This window comes from Spermophilus citellus, assembly GCF_964194105.1.
Source record: "Spermophilus citellus genome assembly, chromosome: 15".
Lineage (NCBI taxonomy): Eukaryota > Metazoa > Chordata > Mammalia > Rodentia > Sciuridae > Spermophilus > Spermophilus citellus.
The window spans coordinates 60122583-60149474 of record NC_138195.1 but is presented as its reverse complement, the minus strand read 5'-3'; the positions used below and the strand labels follow the sequence as shown (position 1 = coordinate 60149474).

At 41.0% G+C, this 26892-nt stretch overlaps 2 protein-coding genes across 2 annotated transcripts; both read right to left on the bottom strand.

The window, feature by feature from the left end:
• Positions 1 to 241: 241 nt before the first annotated feature.
• IFIT5 (interferon induced protein with tetratricopeptide repeats 5) lies at positions 242 to 10133 on the bottom strand. The gene is made up of 2 exons (XM_081267698.1): positions 9199 to 10133; positions 242 to 4656 (listed from the first exon to the last, which is right to left on the bottom strand). The coding sequence occupies exons 1-2, from the start codon at positions 9201 to 9203 to the stop codon at positions 3213 to 3215; spliced, it is 1449 nt and encodes a 482-aa protein (XP_081123824.1). The 5' UTR covers positions 9204 to 10133; the 3' UTR covers positions 242 to 3212.
• A 1345-nt stretch (positions 10134 to 11478) lies between these two features.
• Positions 11479 to 21033, bottom strand: LOC308634121 (interferon-induced protein with tetratricopeptide repeats 1-like). Its single transcript, XM_081267700.1, has 2 exons — positions 20610 to 21033; positions 11479 to 14618 (listed from the first exon to the last, which is right to left on the bottom strand). Exons 1-2 carry the CDS (start codon positions 20612 to 20614, stop codon positions 13226 to 13228), a joined length of 1398 nt encoding a protein of 465 aa, XP_081123826.1. The 5' UTR covers positions 20615 to 21033; the 3' UTR covers positions 11479 to 13225.
• Between the last annotated feature and the right edge of the window lie 5859 nt (positions 21034 to 26892).

The following is a 26892-nucleotide window of genomic DNA, read 5'->3' as shown; positions in this document are numbered from 1 at the left end:
GTTCCCAATATCAACAGTACATTATCTAAGCACAAGTTTTCATTATTAATACATTTATAGTTGGATTATAAGACTATAGATATTGGTTTTAATTATTACTTAAGAATATATTCATTAGTTTCATAAAAGGCGTACCAAATCCGGTGGCATATAGAAAACTTAATTTCAGACGAAGGATGTTATACTTAGAGGGAAAGGAGTGAGGGTATGAGGTTAAACTAACTTAGCACCTTTGGAGAACTCTAACCACTAGACTGGTAATTTATGGAAGAATGTATAGACTCAACCTCCTATCTATTTAGATAGTTACCCTAGGTATAGATAGCAAAAGTTAGGAGATTGAAAGTGGGATCGAGAGAATACGAATGAAAAAAAGAAAAGAAAAAGAAAAAAATAAGAAGGAAGAAAAGAGAAATAAGAGAAGGAAAAGGAAAGTAAGATAGAAATCAAGAAAAAAAATGGGGGAAGGTGGGGTATATGCAATTCCTCTATATTACTTTGGTAATTCGGTTGTTCATGCACAGTTCTTGGTTTCACATATGCTGAAGTTGTGGAAGAGAGAGAAGAAAAGAGAGAAAGAAAGAGAGGAAGAAAAGAAAAGAAAAAAAAAGTCTCTCAGAACACTGTTTTCCTTGCTTCCAGTAGGTGGCGTTGTCTATTCCTAGCTTGAGCCTCTGTATTCAGGGTGGTGGGTATAGCCAGTGTGAAAGGAAATGAGCTTCCACCTGTATCTTCCCTACTCTAGTCTCTGAGGTAGAAACCAGGTGTCTGTACAGTTGTTGTTTTGCGTTGATAGCTACAACCCCCAAAAGCTTGTGGGAAATATTTTGAGTTATGGCAGCTAAGGGTGGGGGAGTTGGAAACCGGGTACCTGGATCAGCCACAGAACCGTGCTGGTAGCCACGCCCCCTTTGATGGGTTTTAAGGGTTGATGGGCTTTCTCTGGACTAGCACTTGGTGCGGGGCCGGACTTCCTCCTCCGATCTGGCTGGGCGCCTGGCGTCTTTCCTCTTGTTATTGTTTTAAAGCCAGTTTAAATTTGGTTTTCTGTTTTTTGCAATGAACAGTATTTTGTAAACAAGCTTTTTCTGAACAACTTTTTAGACCTATGGGGTCATATGAATTGAAGCCCTGAATGCAACCAAAAGACAAAACATTTTAAAAAACCCAACTTGGATACAGCTCAGGTACAGGATGTGAAAGAGGTACCTTAAAATGGCATGTATGGGTCAGGCATGGCACTACACACCTATAACCCTATCTACTCAGTAGGCTGAGGTAGGATGATCACAAGTATGAGTACAGCTTGGGTAATATTGAAAGAAGTAGTGGAGGGCTTGCCTAACATGTGGAAAATTGCTCTTCATAAAGTGGGCTGACTTCTCTAGTTTAAGTTCTTTTGATGGAATGAATTAATTAATGTGTCAGGTGGCTTATTTGTGGATGCCATGATTGATAATGTTCATTTTAAGCTTTTACCTATAGTACAATTACATGATGCTACTGAATATTTTTCCACTTGGAAACTGTGAGTTGGTTGTTGCATTCAAACACAAACAAAATCAAAACACTGTGGACTTCCACTCAAGCTGGTCTTTCTTCCCCAGTGTGAGGCAACCCTGCCTATTAATAAAAATTAAAAAATTTTAAAAAAATCACTTAATCTGTGAAGCTGATACAGTCAAAGGGGGCTAGGCAGGGCATTTTTGCCAACTAAGAGAATCACCAGATACCCATCATAAGTATCTATCACAGTTCTGAAGTCGTTTCTCCCCCAACTCCCACCCCACAACTCCTGAAGGTTGCTGCCTGCATATATACTCTTCATTAGTGCTATTTTCCTGTATATCATTGTGAGCAAGCTGTGATTAATAAAGAATTGGAGTTCTGTGAACTAAAAAAATAAAAAATAAAGTAAAACAAACACACAAGAATTTTAAGAATTACACTGGAAAAATGGAGAATTAAGTATACGGCATACTTTTCCAGTTATGCAGTGTAGTTATACAACTGGTCTATCACCAAAGATACACCATTAGAGAAACCACACTGTAATATCCCAACTTAGGATGTTTTTAATCCCTCTTGGATAAAAGTCTTTAGGAAATGACCCCTCAAGATGAATATTAAAACTGAAAACAAAGCTTAACTATTCCTAAGGATCTACAGAAAAATCCTGAGATACACACTGACAATATGAAAATTTTAGACAAAAGAAAGTTTCACAGAAGTCACTTTGGAATACTAAAACAGTTAAACAAGGCCAGACTGGAAGTGGGAGAGCCCCACCCAGTCCAGATCCAATTAATATACTGAAATCTTGGTAGTCTGGGAATATAGGTTAGAGATATCTACTTTATCCATTTGTTTATCAGTTCTTTCAGTTTCTCAGCTGGTCTGCTTCTTATTTCAATGATCTTAACCTAAAAATACTGCAATTTTAATTGGAAAGAATAAAATTAACTCCATCTACATTCAGTGTAGGTTTATTTTTCTAGTTAAAAAACACATGAGCTTAATGATATTCCATTATTCATTTTTCTCATAATTTCTAGGTCTATATTGAACATTCAGAAAGACAATATTTTCAATTTCTTATAAATCATCTAAGTTCTGTAATATTTACAATTTGAGAATATCTTTTTTCTCCTATTCTAGTTTCCCCCTTTTACTGAAGTCAACAAAGATTGACAAACTTTTTACTATTACTTTTTCCAACAAAAAGAATTCTTCAGGTGACTTTCAGGTTGAAAAACATCCTTTTAGACTCAAAACATCTGTTAAGTGAAAGGTTCTGTTTTTTGCAAGCTCTATAGGTAAGAGTTTAACACCATTTTGCATTTCTGAAGAGTATTCCTGACTTAGCTATCAAGTTTTTGTAGCATAAGCAATATGGGAAATTTCACAAAATTTAATCATAAAATTATTATAAATAGCAGAGAAAAAGGGTGTCAAATTATAATGGCCATATCATTTAAAAAATAACAACAGCTGGACTCTTGCTATTTCTTAATGAATTATGGAATTATAATTAAAAAAAGAATTAAAACAGCAAAATTCATCGTAATGAATAGAAAATATTTAGCACAATGTCTAGTACATAGTTAACTCAAAAAATATTGGCTCTATAATGAAGATGGATCAAAACAATCAAAATACAAGAAACCAAAATGGGGGCGGGGAACTTAAACCACATTTCCTAGAGTAAGTATTTAAATGGAAAGTTGGAGCTCACAGAGAGCAGTAAGGAATTCTGCATTTTCAGGATCAATCTTCTGGGCCCTCTTATAGTACTCAGCAGCTTGTCTCTTTTCTCCTTCCAGCTTATAAACAAACCCTAGGGCACTTAAACTCTGCACATCTAAAGCATTGTGACAAAGTCTCTTGGTAGCCAATTTCCTCAGAGCACTTATCAATTTGGTCCGCAAGGATGACCTGTCTTTGACCTTTAAAGCTTCTAAATAATGGTAGATGGCAGTATTTTCTGATTTACAGTGAAATTCCTGAAAGCGGCCATAGTGGTAGTGGATCTGGTGTTTGTGATCATCAGTTATATTCTCCAGATGAAGAGCTTTCTGGAAAATGTCCTCAGCATTGCTATACTGGCCTCCCTCAGCATACATGTTGGCAAGGTCTGTGTAGGCAAATGTAAACATAGAGTCTCGTTCCACAGCTGCTTTGAAATGAAATATAGCGGATGCAATCAACTCATCGACCTTCAGTTTATCTTTTCCTTTAGGTCTGTTGCGCGTGACCTTCTTGATTTGGATCATTTGTGCCCTGTAGCAAAGCCCCATCTGGTGATGCAGGAAAGAAGAGGTTGGTGTCACCTCCAAAGCCTTTTTTAAAAGTTCAAGAGCTTTGTCCCAGGAATTTTTTCTCCTATAGAATTTAGCTGCATAACGAAGGACATAAGGCTGAGATGATACCTGGTCTAGGATTTCTTCGATATACTTTTCCCCTTCAGCTTCTGCATGAACATCTTGAAGCTTCAGAGCCAGAAAAACCTTAATGTAGCTGTTGTCCGGGTTCAGCATAACAGCCTTCCTCAGAGGTCCCAGAGAAAAGCTCTTTACAGACCCTTCTCTATCAGAATCATCCAGCCGATACACAGTGATGGCATAGCCAATGTTAAATTCAGGATTGTCAGGTTCTACTTTCAGAGCCTTCTCAAAAGCTGCTTTAGCTTTTTGGTAATACTTTCCTCCAAATTTCAAGAGTGCCCACCCTTTCTCACAGTCAATCTCAGGGCGCTCCAACTTGTAGTCAGAAGGACTGGACAATTTCCTGCAGACATTCCCTACCTTGTCTATATACTTCTGAACTTCCTCACGCTGGTCCATGTGGTAAGATACCCAGGCGTAGTTTCCCCAAGTGACCAGACTTCGTACATCTTTTTCATTTGAGTGTTCTCTCTGGATTATTTCTTCTGCTTGTTTCAAACACTCTAGGGCATCATTATTTTGACCTTTTAGATGTTTCACATAGGCCAATAAATTATAAAGAACAAGTCTGGATTTTGTGGTAAGAAATTCAAGCTGTTGCCCAATTGTATCTTCTACATCAAACAGATCAATATCTTCCTTAAGTAAATTCCAAGTAAAGTGACAGTCCAACTCTAACAGAATGGCTTTCAAGGAGTCCTTAGGAATTTCACTGTAAAAGATAAAATCTTTTTTATTTTTTGAAGAAATAAAGGGAATAATTTCTAAACCTTACCTACTGTTCTTTACATACCAACCAATTATATCTTATTTGATCTTTTAACTAAAGCACTAGGATCTCACAACTTTATTCTGGTTTCCTTGATTTATAGTTCTATCCCAGAAATATTTCATTTAAATTTTATTTTTCAGCGCTGGGGATTTAAACCCAGGGTCTTACACATGCTAGACAAGCACTCTAACCTTGATCTACATTCCTAGTCCTGGAAGGAGATTTTAAAGTAGGGAAATGGTAGCCTTTGGTCTAGGTTTTTAAAAATCCCTGTCTACTCTGTAAACAAAGAACAATAGGGGGTCAAGACAAAAAGACAGGGAAGCTATGTATTCATTAGAATATTTAGTGAAAGCCTATTATATGCAGGGTGCTATTATAAGTGTTGGGGATACAGAAGTGAACAAAATAAAATCATGACCTAATGCCATTTACATTCTAATGGGAGGGGGTATAACATAAAGACAAAACAATAAATGAAAATAAAGAGTGAGATGATGATAATTACTAAGATAAGAAGTAAAGCTGGAGGGGCTGGAGTTGTGGCTAAGAGGTAGAGCGTTCGCCTACCATGCGTGAAGCACTGGGTTCTATCCTCAGCACCACATAAAAATAAAATATTGTGTCCACCTATAGCTAAAAAATAGATATTTAAAAAAGAAAGAAAGCTGGAAAAGAAACAGGAGGTTGGTAAGGACTCTGCAAGACAGTTTAAAGTCAGATGGCCAGAGCAAATCTCCCTGACAGATATGAGGGAGGGTTGAAGAAATCCAAAAAGAGACAGTACAGACTTACTCTAGAGTTGCAGTAGAGGGTTTCTGAGGAGTGGATAGTCCTATTTTTTTTTTTTTTTTTTTTAAAGATAGAGTGAGAGAGGAGAGAGAGAGAGAGAGAATTTTTAATATTTATTTTTTAGTTCTCGGTGGACACAACATCTTTGTTGGTATGTGGTGCTGAGGATCGAACCCGGGCCGCACGCATGCCAGGCGAGCGCGCTACCGCTTGAGCCACATCCCCAGCCCCGGATAGTCCTATTTTGATCTTTCTGATGGATTGGGTATGGGAAAGGCCAGCAGGGAAAGGGGGAATCAAGGATGACTCCCCTACTTTGACTTCAAAAACTGAGTGAATGAATCTGAAGGACTGTTGGGAAATGTAAATTTTGGATATTTACTAGACAGTCAAGTGAAAATGTCAAATATGAAGTTGGATAATAGAAATGAATAAAATTCTGGAGATGTGGAGGGGTGAAATTAGTAAGAGATATAAAATGTTCATCTAGGTCTTGTGGTTTGAAGTTTATCTATATGTTATTAGCATACAGATGAATTTCAAAACCACAAGACCTAGATGAGATTACCTATGGAGTGAGCATAGATAGAAAAGAAGTTTACAAACTAAGCTGTGAGATACTCCAGGACCAGCGATTAGAAGCATCTGGAAAGGAGGCCAAGAAATACTACTCAGTGAGGAAAGTAAGAAAACCAAAAAACATGGTGTAATGGAAGCTGAAGGAAGAAAGTATTTATTTCAAGGAAGAGAGATGAACATCCAATGTGTAAAACGATTCACAGAGGTGGAGAAAATAAAGACAGAAAACAGATTATTGTTTTGTCAGGAAATCTATGGGGATCTTGATAAAAGCATTTAATACAATGGTAAGAATGAAAACATTACTGGGATGGTTCCAGGGCATAATGAGAGATGGAGATAATAATATGGGGGTGTACAGACCACTGTTTCCAGGAATTCTTATTATGATGAGAGTAAAGAAGTGTAACCTCAGGTGGAGGGAGACTATATATTTTCCTAGTTTAAATCACAGCTATCTTTCCTTTGGGATGGGCAAAGATCTGTTATGCCTGTTTGTACTCTTGGCCCCCTATGATCCATTCTCTAAATCAGCACCAATAAACTTTTGAAAAGGCAGGAAACTAAATTATGTTTCTTCTGCTTAAATAAGCCCAATTTTTAATCTCCCTTAATCTAAGGGCTTCCCTTAGATATTAATATAGCCCTTGCTATGTTCTACAAGCCCCTAAAGGAGCTGGCCTTATCCATCTGTCCAACCTACTTCCTTACTTCTCCCCCCTTTTCACTGTTTTTTAGATGAACTGACCTTCTTCCAGTCTTGGGCACAGAAGTTTCAGGGCTTTATCACCTATTGTTCTTATTATACCTGATATGTTCTGCTTCCAAATCTTCACATGACCAGCTTTTCTGTAACTCAGCACAAATATTCCCTACCCAAGAGGCTGCCTGTGACAGAGCTATCTAAAAATTGCCCCATCCAATTTAGTTCACTCTTTATTCTACTGTTTTATTTTCCTTATAGCTCTTATCAGTTTTGAATTATGTTACTTACTTATCTGCTGTTTGTCCATTTCTTCCATTAAAATATAAATCCCCTGAGAGTAAGTACTTTGTGTTGTTTTTTCACCTCTGTGTATACCAGACACATAACAGAAGCTCAATAAATATTTGTTGCATGAATGAATCCACTTATATACTGTCAGCTCCTAGTGTGTCCAGCACAAGTTTAGCATAAAAAGCACCTAAAGTTCAAATGAGGGAATTCTTGCCAGTTCCACCCTTCCAAATGATGGCTCCAAACTCCTCCCATTTCAGTGGTCTCTGTCCCACTTGTTTTATATCCTTGCTTGCTGTCTAGCTCTATGTTTGGGTTTGAGAATAGATCTTGGACTACTGCATTTGACCCAGAGATTCAGACTGGGAAACCTGTAAAGACTGCACCTTGGAAATTGTTCCTTCTCTGGTGTAATTATACTAAAAGCATGACAAGATGCACCATGTCCTTACAGCCCAACCAAATTCATGACAATGTGGCCTTACTAGTCTTCTGCCCATCATAGAATCAAATAAACACTTGCCTTTGTTCATAAGATCTCAATCAGTCCCACCAAGGAAGAGATATTAGGAATGCAGCTGTGAGACTTCAAAAGGGACACTGAGACACTAAAGTGCTTTGCTCAGATGGTGGGGAACTGATGCTCAATTGGACACCATGAGAAGTTCTACTGTTTAAACTTCATCTGGTTAATTTTGTGGGTGTGGGGTATCCAGGCATTGAACTCAGGGGCACTTGACCACTGAGCCACATCCCCAACCCTATTTTGTATTTTATTTAAAGACAGGGTCTTTCTGAGTTGCTTAGCAGCTCGCTTTTTGCTGAGGCTAGCTTTGAACTCTTGATCATCTGGGATTGCAGGCATGTGCCACCCTCTGGTTAATTTTTTAACTTTGATTCTGGAAAACTGGTAGAGAGGCTATGAGAGCTGATAAACCAATTTGACTTTAGGTAATTTTGTCGTTGGGAGACAGACCACAGTGGGGCCAAACCCTCTTCCAGTCCATCCCGCACAAAATGCAATGCATCCCATTTTCCTAGTTGTTTCTTTTAATATTTATTTTTTAATTACAGGTGGACACAAGATCTTTATTTTATTTTTATGTGGTGCTGAGGATCAAACCCAGTGCCTCACGCCTCACGCATGGTAGGTGAGCCCTCTATCACTGAGCCACAACCCCAGCCCTTCCTGGTAGTTTCTTCAAGCCCTTTTCTGATTACCTCTTCCTTTCTTACAAATGTTAGAAGTGAGGCACTTAAACTTTTTTTTTCTAACTTGTTATAACGACAATAATGATAGTAACACTTAACATTTATTGTGCAACTATTAGGTGCTAAGCAATTAACCCTTTCCACAGACCCCAGAGCTGGATGCCACTAATTTTTATAGTTAAAACAAACTTGTAGCGCTTTAGACAACGGATTGGATGGAACACGAACAATCCGTCCGTGGTACGAGGATAGCGTCAAGAAAGCGTAGCATTCAAGAGCCGGATAACGGAAAAGCAAATGGTAGTGGAAGCAAACGTGACGCCTGGAGGCTGCGGCGAAACCGCGAGTGCCACGCGGAGGGCAGGGCAGCTGGAAGGCGGCCTGGGAAGGTGACCAGCGCCACGCAGCCGCCGCCTCGCACGGCCCCGGGGGCTTCCCGGGCAGGAAAGGAGGGCTCTGCGGGCGCTGACGAGCGGGGACGACGGCCGCCGGCGCTGCACCGCCTCAACTGCGGCGGCTGAGAACAGCGCGGGGGGAAACCGGCGTCTCCTGGCCACCCTCCGCGAGGGTCCCGACCGCAGACCCCGGCAAGGGACGGGCTCCAGGGGACTGTCGCCCTGCCTTCCGCCCTGCCCGGGCCGCTTTCAGAGCCCGCGGGAGGAGGTCGGGACTCCCGGGCAGCGTCCTTTTGGCCATCTCCGCGGCCCGCCGGACTTCGGACGCCGCCTGCCGGGACGGGACTCCGGGGAGCGCCCCAAACACAGACGCCCGGCTGCCCCGCGCGGGGGGCGCGTCCCCTGGAAGGGCCTCAGCGCTGCCCTGGGAACGAACACGAGAGCGACCACGGTTTCAAACAAAGGCGGACGCAGCACTTGAGAGAAGCTAGGCGGGGAAGCCCTTACCTCATGGCGGCGGGGCTCTGCGGGCCGTCCTAGGCGGCGGTGCCCTCGGGCTCGCTCCACAGCACCCGGCGCCTCGGCTGTCGCGGCGGGCGGACCGGAGGCGAGTGCGCGTGCGCGCGCTTCCCGCCTGGCGTGGGCAGCGCCGGGACTCGGCAGCGCGCAGGTCTTTGTTAAAGGCTGGACCCAAACGGGAAAAGAAAACTGGAAACCGAATCTGATCCCCCTGGGCGCCGAGACCGGCTCCAGAAACCGAAACTTAACGCGAGCGCAGACCAGCCGCGGCAAAACCTTTGCTGAGCGCAGGGTCGTTCTGAGTTGGGTTTGCAGCAGGGCCTCTGACCTGCTGGATTTCATGTGCCTCTCGGTTAACTGTCGAATTTTTGTCTATCATTATTTTAAGCAAAAGCCTCAGGAGGTTGTTCAGCGTTATTTTTGTTGCAATTGTGGTAACGATGCTCTCTCCAGCTCTCTACCATCTAAGTGAATCTGAAGTCTCTGCTTCCGGTCCTGTCTTTTGATACAACCAGCAACACTGCAGCGCTGTACACCGCTGTTCTTACTTGGTATATTTAAAACAGGAAAAGTTTGTTGTCAAAATGCATATACATTTTAGGCTTTACAAAGAGGTGTACATTTCCACGCACAGTTGTATGAGTGTTATACTTCTGTGCCCTTGCTGCGGCGCTTTGTGCAATAAGGTCCCAATGAAGATAAGGGGTGGGGGTTGAATTGGGGACCTAAGCAGAAAGTGTCAAATTTCCATACATTAAGATTTCTGTGCTCATTGGATTCAGATGTTCGTTCATTGAACAGATTTTATTGAACAACTCCTAAGAGCCAGACTTGGTTCAAAGAACTGTCAACATAGCAATAAATAAAACAGATGAGGCCCATACCTTCATGGAGTTCGTTTCTGGTGTGGGGTGATAAAGACAATAAGCAAAACCTATTAAATGCTGGTACTACGGGGAAGAGTCGAGCAAAGAGAGGGTTGGGGGTGTAGATTGTTTTATAAATATGGGGGTAAGCGAAGGTTTCACTGAGAAGATGGTCATTGCACAAAGATCTGAAGGGGATGAAGGAGTGAGCACTGTGGATATGAGACTGGAGAAAAGCATTCCAGGTAGATAAAAAGGTAGGTGCAAAGGCCCTCAGGGGGGAACATACTTGGCAAACATGAAGTTTGTTGTCAGAAATTAGGTGGGAGAGAACATGGGCGTGGTAGGCCTGTAAGTTAGAGTACTATTTACCTGAAGTCTGAAACCAAATTTTAGAAAATGTACTCACAGATTTATTTTGCATTGAAAAAATAAACCCAGAATTTCCATCTTGCCAAGATTATAGAAAAGTTTGATAAAGCTCTGATGTTTGGAAAGTTTTCCCATACACCCATCATTTTCTTCCCCTTATGTGTTCCTACTTCTTCTCCTTCCCTTTTCTTAGCTGTGTATGGGCTAAGAAATAGTTTTTGTTTATAGAAGTTTAAATGACCATAACTAAGCCATCAGTGGTTAAAAAAAAGTCAAAGGGAAAAATTCTCGGATATCTACTTACATTGTTTAGAAAAACACAAATCATCTGTAAAAAGTGTTATAGGACTACATTTTCAGGACTGAAAAAAAAAAAAAAAAAAAGACCTGGCTGTTGAGGGAGTGTGTTGAACATGCTGAAATTATTACATGGCATTTGAATACCAATCTTTTTTAAACAGACTGTTGAACTGAGCAAATCTTGAGAGAATCAATAATTCATTGTCTTTTGAACATTATGTTTATCAACATGTAAAATACAACAACTGGAGAAAAGGGGAACAGAAAATTAAACACAACTGTTGTAAAACCTGCTTGGGAAACAAACATAATAGGGATTCCCAAAGTAGTCCTTCAGAGTAAACACTGACTGTCAATAACTTCCAAGAAGTAGATGAAGTCAGACTTTCTCAAACTTGGCACTAGTAACATTTGGGCTGGATAATTCTTTGTTGTGGGAAGCTGTCCAGTACATTCTAGGCTCTTTAAGCAGCATTCTTGTGTTCATCCACTAGATGGCAGAAGTACCCCACAATTGTGATTCCTGCCCCCCCCCCCCCCCCCCCCCAGCAACAACAACAAAACCCTTCTGACCTTGTCAAAGCCCTCTGGGAAGCAAAATCCTCACCTCTCACTACCCCCACCCCACCAGGGTTGAGAATCCCTGCTGTAAATAATACCATCATTTATATATCTAATTAAAAATAATTATACCTCCTGCAAGTGATCTGAGGCAGACTTCAGGTCAGAGAGGAAAAATGAATACAGATCAAGAGATGTTGGGCATATATTGATATTTAGGAGGAAGAGGCCTGAGTAAAAGTGGAGGTTTCAAGGAGTATGTCCTTTAGCATGGAACTTCAGGGTGGAAGTGGTTGCCATCGCATTTGGTCTAGTTGGAGCAAGGCACATAGCTGTGGCCACAGGCTGATGATGGTGATTATGGTTTGAATATGGTTTTGAGTATGTCCCCAGTGTGGTGATGTTAACAGGTGGTGGAAACTTCAAGAGGTAGTGCCTAGTGAGAGGTTGTAAAAATGACCCCTCTTCCCTCTCTGACTTCCTGTCTGGCTGTGTGATTGCTTCCTTATCTGTGCACTCCATCATATCATACACCATGACATGGTACAGTTTTTTTGGGGGGGGGATGACCTTGTTAGAGCCTATGCTATACTATTTGAATTTTCAGCCTCCAAAACTGTGAGCTAAGTAGATCTATTTTCTTTATAACTTACCAAGCCTCAAATATTTTGTCATAGTAACAGAAAATGGATGAATAGAGTAGGTAATACAAGTTGGAGGGGGCTATAGGGTAGACTGATTCCCGAAGCAGTTCATGAGAATGGAATACACTGGTGGCTAGAGTAGTCCACAATGGACTGGATCCTACAGTGAAAGCAATTAGCAAAGGCCTGGGCTTGGGCACCTCAGGAGTCAATCTAAATAAGAGTACCAGCTGAGGATCTGTCAGTCATTTATTCGGAAGTAATAAGTTCCTAAAATTCAGTTGCCAACTTAAACAGACTTCTTGGTAATGCTCATGTATAAGTTTGTCAGTAGTATTTTCAATACAAAAGAGCACCTATGTTTCAGGATTTGCTATGTGTTGTTTTTCTCTGGAAAACATTGGGGCTGTATCACACTGTAGTATTATTCAGCACCGAGAAGTGCAAATACCTCTTCCAGAATTGAGAAGAATGAGAAAGAGAGGTGCTGTTGAGTTAACAAAAAGACATTATCTAAGTGTGCTACTTGGAAATGGTCAAACCTACCTTGAACAACATATTATGCAATCTGGAGATTTGTTTTGCATCAGTGAGCTCTGCTTTCAAATTGTTTTACATCCTTTTCATATTTCTTGACTTAGATCAATAGATTATTAGTAAGTAACTTAAATAGTGCTTCAAATAAAATGGCATAGAACAAGAGAAACTCCCTGGGACAATTTGATAGTAAATTAAACCTGAAATATGGATAAAGTCCACTTTTAATTATGTACCTGTTTCTTTGACTAGATCATAAGCTGCATGAGGTTCAGGAAAAGTATTTGCTTGTTCACCTTAGTATTTTTGGTATATATTACTATAAACTACTTGTTGATAAAATGAATTAATTAAACATGTTGTGTATGCAAGTTCAGTGTCTTTACTTGCTACCAATCTGCTCGGTAAACTTTTATTTTACTAAATAGCATTCACACAAATGTTGTCTCCCTCCCCCCCTCTACACACACACACTTACACACACACACCACACACACATACACACACACACCACACACACACTCACACACACACACACAAATATTCTGTTTCACCATTTTCTAAATACAATTTAAGTCTGTTTAAGGTTATATTAGGTTTTGAGTAATTGTTTAAGAATTACATCATTACAATGAATTACACAGAATGTTTCTGAAAGCAGCAAACAGAATAGATGATTATAGTACATATTAACCTAAAAGAGAATAAAATGTGAAAGTGGCTGATATTCAGTGCCTAAGGACCATGTCCCACAGTTTTCTCAGAACCAGCAGCCAGGCTCAGGGCCCGCTCATAGTAATCCAGGGCTTCATTTATTTTTCCTTTCAATTTGTAGACAAAACCAACAAGGCTCAGGCCTTCCAGGTCAAATGCATTTCTCTGAAGTTTCTTTAAGGCCAATTTCTCCAAAGACTTCATACTTTGATTCCTTGAATGTGATTCTTTTTCTGTTATTATTGCTTTTAAGTAATGCCTAATTGCATCAACTTCAGATTTCTTTTGAAATTCCTGAAATTGGCCATAGTAGAAATGTGCATCTACCAGTATTTGATCCTCATCTGTTTCCATCACTAACAATTTTTGATAGCTGTCTTCAGCTTTTCTGTAATCCTTTGCTTCAACATACATACGTGCCAAGTGCAGAAGAGCAAGAGCAAATGTGGGCTTTTGTTGCAGAGCAAATTCAAAATGAAATATGACTAATCTTACTATTCTGTCCACATGTTCTCTATCCTGCATGTTTTTAGCTTGCTTTATTTGGAACAGTTTTGCCCTGTAGCAAAGCCCCATCTGGTGATGCAGAAAGGCAGAGTTGGGTGTTGCCTGCAAGGCCTTTGCCAAGAACTGAATAGCTTTATCCACACAGCCTTTTCTTCGGTAAAACTTGCTCGCATATCGAAAGACATAGATCTGGGAGGAGGTATTGTTTAGAGCTTCCTCAATGTAGTGTTCTCCCTTAGTTTCCTGTCCTATTTCCTGGAGCTTCAGGGCAAGGAGAACCTTAACATATGTATTATCTGGATTTAGCTGGACAGCCTTTCTCAGGGGGCCAAGAGAAATTACATTATTGTAATTCAGGCGGTAGACAGTGATGGCAAACCCCGCATAGAATTCAGGGTTTTCAGGCTCCACTCTCAGAGCCCTTTCAAAGCAGGCCTTGGCCCTCTCATAATTTTTTTTCCCACACTTCAGCAAGGCCCATCCTTCCTCACACTCCATCTCAGGAGACTCCAGCCTGTAGCGGGAGGGACTTGCGAACTTCTTGCAAGTGTCCTCCACCTTGTCCAGGTACGTCTGGGCTTCTGCCAATCTGCCCATGTGGTGATACACCCAGGCACAGTTGCCCCAGGTCACCAGGCTCCTCAGGTCTGCCTGGTCTGCATGCTCCCTCTGGACTAAGTCTTCAGCTTCTCTCAAGCTCTGCAGGGCTTTCTCATCCTGGCCTTTCACATGCTTCACATAGGCCAGGAGGTTGTGAATCCCCACATGGTTTTTCGTGTCTAGGAACTCAATCTGTTCCAAGATCCTGCTTTCTAAATTCGGTATTTCACTGTCTTCAAATTGCAGATCCCACGTGAAGTGACATCTCAACTGCCACAGCCTGTCCCGGATCTCATCGGTGTTCTCACTGTGAAACCAAAGCAGATTTTATTTTTTGAGTAAGGAACAGTCATAAGAAAAAGCCCAATAAAACATCCTGTTCAATTTTAGTTCTTATTCTGAAAGTGTCACATTTACAGAAATTTTACTTAGAGTTCCCTGGATTTTTAAAATATGCAGGAACAATGAATGTAATTTGTGTGGCTTTCTAAGGTGTTTACAGCCCTTTCTAGGCAAGTAACCACTCTGTTCTTCAAGGTCACATTTGCAAAATTGTGATAACATTAACATTTGTCATGCTAGGCTCCGAGAGGATTCATAAGTCTACATATGGAAACTATTAAAGTTTATTTTATGCTGTGTAAAACTTGTTATTTAACTGAAAACAACAGAGACCAGTTAGAAAGGCAGAACTCCAGTAAACATTATTGACTTCAGGACTGCACTGTGCATGGTATTCAACCAATGAAGATGACTGAAATGAGAAAATATTTTACAGTTTTTTTCCCTTCACTTTTTACTTGGAAATAATGATAGGTTCACAAAAGTTGTGAACATAGTACAGAGATACAATGTATCTTTCACCCAGTTTCTCTCAATGATAAGTTACACAGCTATAGTACAAAATCAACACTACAAAATTGACATGGCACAACAATGAGTTTAGGTAACTTGGCTATTTTTTCATGTGAGTAAACCTCTAGAACCGCCACCTTGATCAAGGTACAGAATCACCTCATCACCACAATATCACCTCATGATACCCCTCTACAATCACACCTGCGGCCTTCCATTCTATTGTTGAGTTGACATAATTACAGACATGGAGAAAAAATGGGTTCTTCATGTCTGTAATTATGTCAACTCAACAATATAATGGAAGCTTGGTTCAGTGCTGCACAGCTGTAATTCCAGCTACCTAGGAGACTGAGTCAGAAAGATAACAAGTTCAAGTCCATCCCGGGCAACGTAGTGAGATCCTGTCTCCATATAACTTAAAAAGGGCAGAGGGTGCAGCTTAATGATCAAATGCTTGCCTAACATGTGTCAGGCCCTGGATTTAATCCCCAGCATTTCCCAAATGTCATTTAAATGGATAATGTCATAGAAAGGGGTGGTTCAACACATGAAAATCGTTGATGTAATATACTGTTTTAATCAACTGTTGTGTCACTGTGACTAAAAGACCTGACAAAAACAATATAGAGAAGAAAAAGTTTATTTGGAGCTGCAGGAAGGCAGAGTTGGGTATTGCCCACAAGGCCTTTGCCAAGAACTGAATAGCTTTATCCACACAGCCATTTCCTTAGTCAAATTTGTTCACATATTTTAATACATTTGAGGTCTCAATACACTTCAGAGGTCTCAGTCCATAGACAGCTGACTCTACTGCTCTGGGCCCGAGGTGAGGCAGAACATCATAGCAGAAGAGTGTTGCAAAGGAAAGCAGCTCAGGACATGGGAAATAGGAAGCAGAGAGAGCTGTTCTCACAAGGGACAAAATGTAAATCCCAAAGGCACCCCCCCCCCATGACCTACTTCTTTCAGCCACACCCTACCTGCCTATAGTTACAATTTATCAATGGATAAATTCATTGATTAATCTCTGAACATTCTTGCATTGTCTCACCACATATGGGACACCTCCTATCCAAAACATAACACATACCATAAATGGAATGAAAGAAGAAATCACAACTGTCCAAATTAATGAAGAAAAGCAGCTGGAAAAAAATAATAAAACCAGAAACATTTGCATGATGAAAACACTCAACAGAGAGTAACTGAAGGAAACTTCCTTGACACAGTAAAGGCTCTTTATGAAAACCCCACAGATATAGTCATCCTGAATGGTGAAACACTGAAAGCTTTTCCTCTAAGATCAGGACTAAGTCAAGTATGCCTCCTTTCATCTCTTCTATTCAACATAGATCTTATATGTGCAAGACCCTCAGGATTCTGCACACACACACACAAAAATGTTACAACTAATAAGCAAATTAGGCAAAATGGAAGGACATAAAATCAATATGTAAAATTCAGTTGTGTTTCTATATACAATAAAAATCCAAAAACAAATGAAAAAAAATCCCACTTTCGATAACATAGAAAAGAATAAAATACCTTGAAAAAAATTAACTAAGGTGATAAAAGACTTGTACACTGAAAACTACAAAATGGGCCAGATGTGGTGACTCACACCTGTAAACCCAGCTACTTGGGAAGCTAAGGCAGGTACGTGGATCACAGGTTCAAGGCCACTTTGGGCAACATAGTGAGACCTTATCTCAACATATAAAATAAATAGGGCTGGGGATATAGTTTTGATTTTAAAACTTACTACAAATCTACAGAAATCAAAACATTCTGGTATGGGCATCAAGACCATATGAAAGGCCACAGAGATATAGAGACCACTGGAAGAGAATGGAAAGTAGAGCAATGTAAGAGAATAGAGATCCCCAAAATAAATCCTTGAATATATGGTTGTATTAGTCAGCTCAAGCTGCCATAAAAAAATATCATCATCAACTGGGTAGCGTAAACAACAGAAATTCATTTTCTCACAGTTTGTGAAGCTAGAATTCCCACATCAAGGTGCATGCCTTTATGGATCAAAAACCTAAAAGTGAGACTAAAACTATAAGCTTTGTAAAGAGAACATGAGAGAATAGCTTCATGACATTGCATTTGATAATGCTTTCTTGGCTTTGATCCCAAAATCACAGGAAATGAGAGAGAGAGAGAGAGAGAGAGAGATATGCTGGACTTTATTAAAATTAAGAACTTTTGTTCATCAAAGAACACCATTGACAGAGATAACACAACTCCCAGAATGATAGAAAATATTTGCAATCACTATATGAAATGGGATGCATATTCAGCATGTGTAACAACCTCCCATAACTCACCAACAAAACCACAAGAGACCCATTTCACAAATGGGCAAAGACCTTGAAGAGACATTATCCAAGGAAGAGTTACAAAGGGCCAGAAATTACAAGAAAATATGCTCAGCATCCTTAGTCACTTGAAGAACACAAATCAAAGCCACAAAGAGACCCAACCTCTTACCTGTAACTGAGCAATAAAAAAAGGGGGGGGAGGAACATAGCCAGTGAATTGTGAGGACGTAGAGAAATTGGAACCCTCATACATTGCTGGGTAAGAATGTAAAATGGTAGAGTTGTTATGGAAAAGGGTTTGGCAGTCCCTCAGTAAGTTAAATTTACAATTGCCTTATGATTCACTACAGAATATAATTTTTTTATTGAATTACACATCAGAATATATGCTCAAAATAATTGAAAACATCACTTGTATATGTATATTCATTCTCAGCACCATTCACGATAGCCAAAAGGTTAAAACTATGCAAATGTTCATTAATTGATGAATGGATAAATAAAAAGTTACATACCCACAAAATTGAAAAAATTTTAGCCATGAAAAGCAATGAACTATTCACACCTGATATAACACAGGTGAACATGAAAAACATAGGGTTAAATGAAAGAAGCCAACCGTGAGTACCCTGTTTTGTTTTATATTTTTGTAGGTGGGAGGGCAGTGGTTTGAGAGGGCTCTCATGATAGTGTCTACAAACTCTAGTCCTGCTCTGAGGAGATTTCAGGCATTTGTTCATGGATGTTTGCAGTGTGTCTTCCAGGGGTACATCTATATTTGGGTGGACAGTCCAATGCCTGAATATCTGATCCATGACCAGGTGCCCCATTATAGCAAATCTGTAGACACTGGCAAAATCCATAGTGGCTGTTTTTCTGGCTTTGTCCTCTTCATTCACACCTGAGTATATACTCTCTGAGGCAGCTCTGACCTGGAAAGAAGTGAACTGCAGGTTTGTTACCCAGGTGAAACACAAGAGGGCAACTCAAACAACATATGAAATAACAGAAGAAGTCCACCACTTATAAATCCCAGAGAAAAGAGGGCAAGATGCCTTTCAGGGACAATAGGAAGTAGGGAGCTTCAGGGACATTGATGCTCAACCAGTGGGTGGGGACCAAGAGAGAAAGAATATCACCAGGCTCTTCTCATACAGGCCCAATCCTTTATTAGGGTCCAAGACATCACTCAGGTGGGAATCCTGCAGAGAGTTCTAATTGGTGGGCTTAGAGCAAGTTGGTTCCAGTTCTATGGGATCATGGTGTCACTGAGAGGTGGACACTGTGGCATACCTGCCCAGTCTGGGAAGGGCTTAGGGGTCAGTAGGATGAATCTCCTAAGGAATTAATTATTGACCGGTCCCAAAGGGAGGTCCCACAAAGCTGGTTACCAGGAGAAATTTGCAGAAGGCAGATGTCTGGATCAGTCACCCTGAGGAGCTGGGAGGTAGTAAAGAACTGGGAGCTGTGTCAAGAGGAACTTCACTCAGCTTCCACATGAGAAAGGTCAACTCGTCTTCAAAATGGAGGCTGAAGGCAACATAAAATTGAAAGAATCCATTCCAGCCACATATTGTATGTGTCCATTCATATGACAGAGCCAAACAGGCAAACGCAGAGACACAGAAAGCAGATGAAAGGTTGCTGGGGCCTGAGCGAGGCCAAGTAGGAAGTAACAATGTGTACGAGGTGTCTTCTCATAGTTATTAGAGGTCCTTGAACTACATCGTGGTGATGATGCTCACACAACATGGTGAAGGTGCTAAATACCAGTGAATTTTCGAGTTTGAAAAGTTAAAAATGACAAATTTTATCTTACATGTTATATTATCCTAATAAAAAGACTCATGCTGCTAACCTAAATAGAAATTTTACAAATTATATAACTTACATATTATATGACATATATAATTTTTTCCTAGCATAGGTTGAAATTAACGTTAAATCATCAAAATGTAACAACATATTAGGATGCCACCTGAAGTGATGTCATGCAAACCCACTGTAATTCTATGGGAAACTTCAGTTTAATAATTTAATAAACAGACTTATTCATATCCAAACTCTACTTCTTATTGTCTGTGTAATCACTACATTTCAAGATCTAAGATTCCATATTGCAAAGTCATAATATAGGTACCTGTCTCATTGTTTTTTTTTTATGATTAAATATAATAATTTATATTATACTGTTGGAAGCCAGACTGGCACTTAATAAACATTCAGGGAGTGATAACTATTTTTACAATGTTTATGCTTAATTGATTATTTTAGGCAGTGACTAATCTGTTTTTGCAGGAGGGTTGATCATAGACCTGTGGTTGTGTGATTTCTGGAAATTCTTCCCCTCCCAACTTTTTCCCAGTGGAACTCTGAGGGGACATTTGCAAGTTAATGTTAACTGATGATTTTTTATCTGCTGATCACAGGAGTTACTTGATTCAGGATTCAGTTGGGACCATAGAGAAATTCCCATTGGGCCCTTCTGGTAAGGAAGATGTGAATGTTCTTAAGCACGACCGGCAGGGACTGGAGGTCACAGGAAATGTGATGTGCTCACCTTCAGTCTACTCAGAGCTTCATCAGAGCTGGCCCCTCAGAAGGTGAGTTGAGGAGTCTCCAGAGGAAGGCCATGAGCCTCTCACCCCATCCCCACAGTGTCTCCCCAGACATCTGGGAGGCTCCATTGAACCTCACACTACTGTGTGGGTCCTTTCCCACCAAAATGAGGAGTGAGGAGAAAGAGATGTCTCTAACCTGACAAGCTGATCTCTTTTCCCTAGATGGGCAATAGTGTCGGGAAAGAGAATTTCTGATTCTGGGATCATTTTCTCTCTTCTTGCGAAACTCTTATCCTCTGTCCTACCCTTCTTCTGGGAATTGCATGAATGTAGCTACATAAGTTCAACAGAAATGAAAAGCTTACACTAATACAACAGCTTAGCTGTGGCTATGAATGTCCTTGCATGTGTATACACACACACACACACACACACACACATTATGAGTGGATAATCAAATAGAAAAATCAGAAAGCTTGATCTCAGAGAACTAACCTGCTGAGATAGTATTAACACTTAGATATAATGGCCAAAAAGCAAAGAAATCCTTACCTCATGGTTGCTGTGAATGAGCCTGCAGTTCTGCAGTGTTTTCAGTTTGGTGGGGCTTCTCAGAGATCTGGCGGTCTGTCTGTAGATATGCTCATAAATTGGAACCCCAGGGCAGGGATTTATAAGGAACAGACGATGTAATCTGCAGATGTGTCCTTGCAATTGAAGATTAGAAACTGAAAGTGGAAAGTGAAACTAAGCCTGGCAAATTCCTGCTCACAGAAACTGAAACCTCAGCCAAGGTGGAGATTCCTTCTTTGTTTCCTCCTGAGAACTGGTGGAGAGAAGGCTGGTGACAAAGATTGTCCTAAGGTGTGAATTCCTGTCTCCCAGCCTGGGGGACACTCTGGGTGTAAGGACGTGGGAGTTACTTCAGAGTCCTCTGAGTCAGCAGGACCTGTGAAGATGGCTGTGTGAACTGGGAGAAGTCGTGCCTCCCCTCAGCTTCCTGTTTGCCCATCTGGAAACAGGGATTGTTCAGATATGGCATAGCATTATGTAATTCTCTGAATAGGAATTTTATTCCAAGAGTACTGCCTTTCTCTGAGAGGTGTGTGTCACCAAGTGTTCTATCCATTGCTTACCTTCTGGAGAGTGCTCACTGTCATTAAGCATCTATCTATGTAACCTCTTGCTTATTCATAGGAAGAGAGAAGCCCTAGGTGCCAGCAGCCTCCTGAGCCTTCAAACAGAGCATATTAGGACTGAATGACGACGATGTGTTTCCCAATGCTGATGCTCTCTAGTCTAGCCACCTAAGGCAGTGGGATTCCCCAGAAATGGTTCTCACAGCCATGCATACGAGAACATTCTTCAGAGCTGTGTGAAGTCCCCTTGGTGTCATGAAAACTGTCCTTGCTCTGCCTTTACCTGCCTGTGCAATCTTCTTAGTTTGTGAGCAGAGCTCAGGAAGAATACCCCTGTGCTGAGTGTGAGATTGTGGTACAATTTTGGTTCTTAATACTGATATTCTGCTGAGCTCTGCTTTTCCTAACTTTCTCTGGAAATTTCTCCCTTTTCCTGGCAGATGTAGTGATGTCATAGCTCTCCAGTGGCTTACAGAAAGCAAACTCACCCCAGCCTCAGTTTATTAATCATGGCAAAGCCCCTTATTGGGAGGAGATGTCAGACTTGCTTCCCTGGAAAACTGAACCTGAATGTGCTGGGCTTGTCATGTATAATTTGGATACTACATAATTTTCCTCGTGGCTATGTGATGGTTTGGAACCACCATGAGCACAGAAGACAAAAAACCTGAGGCCTTAGCCTTGACCTGTCATTCATTAGAAGAATGGTATTCAGAAAGGCTGCAGAACCCCAGAGGCCTTAATTCCCCAACCTGTCATTCCTTTGATAGGGAGGCGTTTTTTTTTTTTTCTTTCTTCTTCTTTCCACAGTTTCAACAATCTTATCTCAATGACTGGGAGGGCCATAAGAGCTAGTGCACCTCAAGATTCAGAACATTGATATCATAAGGTCTCTAAGAAGAAACTAATTATCAACTGATCCATATCTTTCATAAGGAAGAAATTTCTTTAAAAATTTTGACACTCATTTCAGATAAGAAATACCAGGCCCAAGGCACCTCCTCAGCAACTTGGTCAAAAGCTGCCCTTTCCTTTGAGGAGTGGCTTAGTTCCCCTTGTCAATCAGTGCTGTCTCCCTTCCACTGAAGGCTCAATCCAAGCTTTCCCTCTGTTGGCTCCTAATACGGGGCTCAGTCTCATATCTATCATTTCCCAGCCCAAAGTTCCCACCTCTGGTTAATGGTCTGAAAAAGAATAAAAACAGAGGACTCTTGTTTATAAACAGAGGTGAATATCAAGCAGTCAAGCAGAGGCAGAGAGAATTGGAGATAAGAGATGGAAATTTCTGAAGGTGCCTTTTGCCCATGGCTTTATGCTTAAGAGTCAAGGGATAAGAACCAAGTACTGTTTTTTTTTTTTTTTTTTTTTTTTTTTTTGAGATTTTCAGGTGTGTGCTGAGTAACTGAAAGCATATTACCAGTAACTGTGCACCTGGACCATAGATATTTCTAGTGTTACAGAAATCCAGTCATTGGCTAGCATTTGCGCCCACATCTGCCTCTTTCCCTAACAGGGAATATCAACCTGAGATAAGGATTTGAGAATACAGAAAAAAGAAAGATATAATGAATCTCAAAAGCACTGAGTCTCAATGACCCCTTGGAAACAGGAAATGCCCAGGGACCTTTGAAATATACAATGAGGAACTCATGAGCAACCTGGTCCATGTCCATGCCCCTCTTCTTCGGCCCAGGTGCTAGCCTACCAAAAGTAACAGGAAATATGAAAGCAGAGGGAAAACTGGTACGAAACTGTGTAACTCCACCCTGACTCCTCTAGGTCAGCCTCTTGTTACTCCCCCTCTATACACATTAACACCCCAGAACAAGGGGCTGCTCTTTATTCCTCTGCAGATGGTTCGTGTTCTCCCTTGAACGTGTGTTCCTTGCTTTACCCCCAAAGCCTCTCACCCTTGAGATAGGCCACCTTCTCTCTTGAATGTGCATCTGCTTTCCTAAATAAATCTCTTTGTGTCTCTGACTGGCATGTGCTGAAATTCTTGTCCATCACCTATGCCAAAGACCCCGCTTGTCCTGAGTTGAGGTCCTTCCTCAGGGAACTCTTCTGGTATCCAGCTCATTGTGGCCTCTCATGGAGGCCAGTGTCTGGAATCTGGATGACTGCACAGAAAAGGGAGAATTTCAGGAGGCAGCTCTGCTTTTGTGTGCAATTCTTGGGCAGAGACACAGGGCATGGGGGCAATATTTATTAGTGCCAGCACTGGCCCAGGGATTTGTATCCAAAGGCTGAGCCTGGAGTGCAATTGGGGCATTGCCTTATATACCCTTTACTAGTTTCTTTCACATGTCAGCCCCTTTGTCTCACATATATGGTAATATACAGTTTGGTTAGGTATCCTAGGCCACAAAGAGTTGCAACAAACTTGCAACAGACACCTATACATAGAGAAACTGACTATGCCTAGTCGCCTTGTCTTGTCTCTCAGGAGGGCTCTTACCACATTCTCACTTGGCCTTCTGCTTGCTGAAGGCACATATAACACATAAAGGTGTCCTCTTAATGAAGTAAAAAGCATTCTAGTTGTTACATTTGGTGTCAGTTTGACAGAAATAAGCAATCAACCTTGTTTAGAAATGAGGTGTTAGAGCTGGGCATGGTGATTCACTCCTGTAATCCCAGAGGCATGGGAGGCTAAGGAAGGAGGATTGCAAGTTCAAATTCAAAGTCAGTCTCAGCAATTTAGGGAGGTCAGAAGCAACTTAGCAAGACCATGTCTGTATTAAAAAAAAAAAAAAGGCTGGGGATGTAGCTCAGTAGTTAAGTGCCCCTGGGTATAATCCTTGGTACAAAAAAAAAGAAAGAGGAGGAGGAGGGGGGGGAGGAGGGGGAGGAGGAGGGGGGGAGGAGGAGGGGGGAGGAGGAGGGGGAGGAGGAGGGGGGGAGGAGGAGGGGGAGGAGGAGGGGGAGGAGGAGGGGGAGGAGGAATTGACAAACCAAAGATTAGCCTGCTGTCATGCTGAGAAGCTCAGATGGGACCTCAGAATCAAACTGTATCATACCTTGTCTTGTTTCTATCTCCAAAACAGAGATGGAGCTTCTCTGCAATTCCCTACTCTGGATTAAGACCAGAACCAAAAATTGACCAGAGTTGCCTTGGATCCCACCCTGATATCTCACTTTCTGCAGGAGTGTATTCACACTCAGAAGGACTTTCTCCCAAGGTTATGTCTGTTCCTGAGGCTCATTCAAATTCCAGAACGAATCATTGACAAGTCACTTCCTGTCCTTAGGTCTGTCCAGTCTCTTTAATAATTGCTTAGTGTACCTCTAAAGTTGCCTACCACCCCCTCGCCTATCTCATTCTCTTTTCCTCCTGAGGAGAATATTTAAGCTTCAACTATCTCCTCTACCACTGAGATTAATTCTTTTGTCATGGGCCAATTTTTATCACATTTATAACTATGTGCCTTATTTTTTCCTGTTAATCTCTGCATTCGCACATTGTTTCATAGACTAAAGTTATTGAAACATCAAAGAGAAAATAAAGTTTAAAACTTCCCTATAAAGGAAAGAAGTCAAATCTCAAAAAGTGCTTCCTAACCCTGGATCCTATGGTTGGAACAGAAAACTTTCTATTGCTCCAGCATGGACCTCCTCTAAGTTTATTTTTTTTTGGGGGGGGAGGGGTACTGGTGATTGAATTCAGGTGCACTTAACCACTGAGCTACATCTTCAGCCCTGATTTTTAATTTTTTTTTTTTTTAATTTTGAGACAGGGTCTCACTAAGTTGCAGGGGATCTTGCTAAATTGCTGAGCTGGCCTCAAAATTTTTATCCTCCTGCCTCAGCCTCCCAAGTTACCAGCATGCACCACTGCGCCCAGTTGGACCCCTTTGTTCCGATACCAATTCCCATCCAATCTCAACTACAGTTTGTGAAATTTGAGTTCAAACATTTAGACACTACTGGGCACATGAAAATTATCAGGTGAAGGGTTTCTCAGTTCTTGTCTTCTTGAAAGAAAGATTTTAATCAAGAATCATAGAAAATAAAAAAATTATTTATTTGGCGATGTGGAAGTTTGTTTGGAGGTGGAAGACGTGTGTGAAGCAAACCACCTTCAAGAGAAGAAAGGGCCTGCTGGGGGAGTCACCCACATGGAAATTTTTTATATTTGGCTTGGGGACCTCTCTCCTCGTGTATTATGTATTTGGGGCAGTTACTGAGGTTTTCCACCACAGCTTAGTGTGCTTGTGCCAATTTTGTCACATTGGAAATTTTTTTTCAGCATAGACCACATCCATTCTCTCCAGACTGACAGGGAGCTGTCTAATCCTATAAAGGCAGCACCTGGTTATGGTGCCACCCAGAGGTAGAGTCTGAATTTTCTTTTCTCCATCTCCTTTGCTCTCTTTCTAGCTGCTGACTCTAAAAAAGCATGCCAAAAAGAGGTAATTGAGTTATTGTTATTCTTTTTCAGTCATTGTATTAAAAATAATGCTTCCTCTAAAAAAGTTACCTCCTATGTCTTTTCAAATCAGATGCAGAAGAAGAGCAGCTGGAAGCAGTTTTCCTCTTAGAAATCCCTAGACATGCTGCCTGATGGATGCTGTTCCTGCTCAACCCCTCCTGTCCAGCTCATCTCCCACTCCGGTCCTCACCAATTCCATAAGCTTCCACAGGGACTTCCTGAGGCCATCAGGGAGCTGAATTAATGGGACAGGTTTTATCCTGTATTCAGCAAATGTTCAGCTATAAGGAACTTGTTCAGTGGTATGGGACGCAATCCCTGCCCCCACTTCTATCTAGGTATTACTCTCTGCCTTGTTTCCACATCGATACAACAGGAAAGGAATTCTTCCTTCTGTTCCTGATCCTCAACAGAATGGTATGGAAAAAGAATGCAGTTCTGAGTGGTTTACTATCAACATCGTTGTCATCATCTTCGTCGTCATTATTATTTCATAGACAGACATTGAACCATTTCTGCTGAAATATCTCAAATACCCAATCACATAGTATTAGTAAATGCTTACTGTACACATTTCCAGAAGTCATGACTTTTGGCCCGAAATCTGTTACCAGCTTGCTGAAGCCCATGTCAAATAAGAGCTAGTGACCAGGAAAGTATTGAAAATCTGTTTTTTTGTGGGGTGGGGGTGGGGGGTCAGAAACAAATTAAACCCCTAGGTGGCGCTCTTCCTACAGCCGACTTTCCTGCATTGGGCTCATCCTTTGCAATAGCCTGCATTGCCCAAGCTAGTGTTGGTGGTAATTATAGCAAAGCAAAAGCAATTTAGTGACCTCAGAAGACATACAGGATGCGTTCATGCTAGGATCAGGAAAGGCTTAACTGCAGTCGCCAACCCATATATGCTTTTCAGGGTCTTTGATTTTTCTTAGATTTTTCACTTTTTCATCAAGTCAGATGTATAAATATTTCTTTTTATAATTTGAAAACTGGCACTCAGTATTTGGAATATCTCTGTTAATTGCACATCACACTTCCCCAATTGATTCAATCATAAGGATATTCTTAGTTACAACCTGTTTTTCATTTATTCTTTGTTGTTTTAATCCTTATTTTTGTTAATTGACCTCGACCCACCACCACTCACATCCTTGCCAATAATCTTCTCTTCCAAAATAACATGGTATTGGGAGGATACCTACATTGAGAAATTAACCAATTTTTAGCAGAGTTAGAGTGGTGTAACTGAAAAGTAACCATTGTA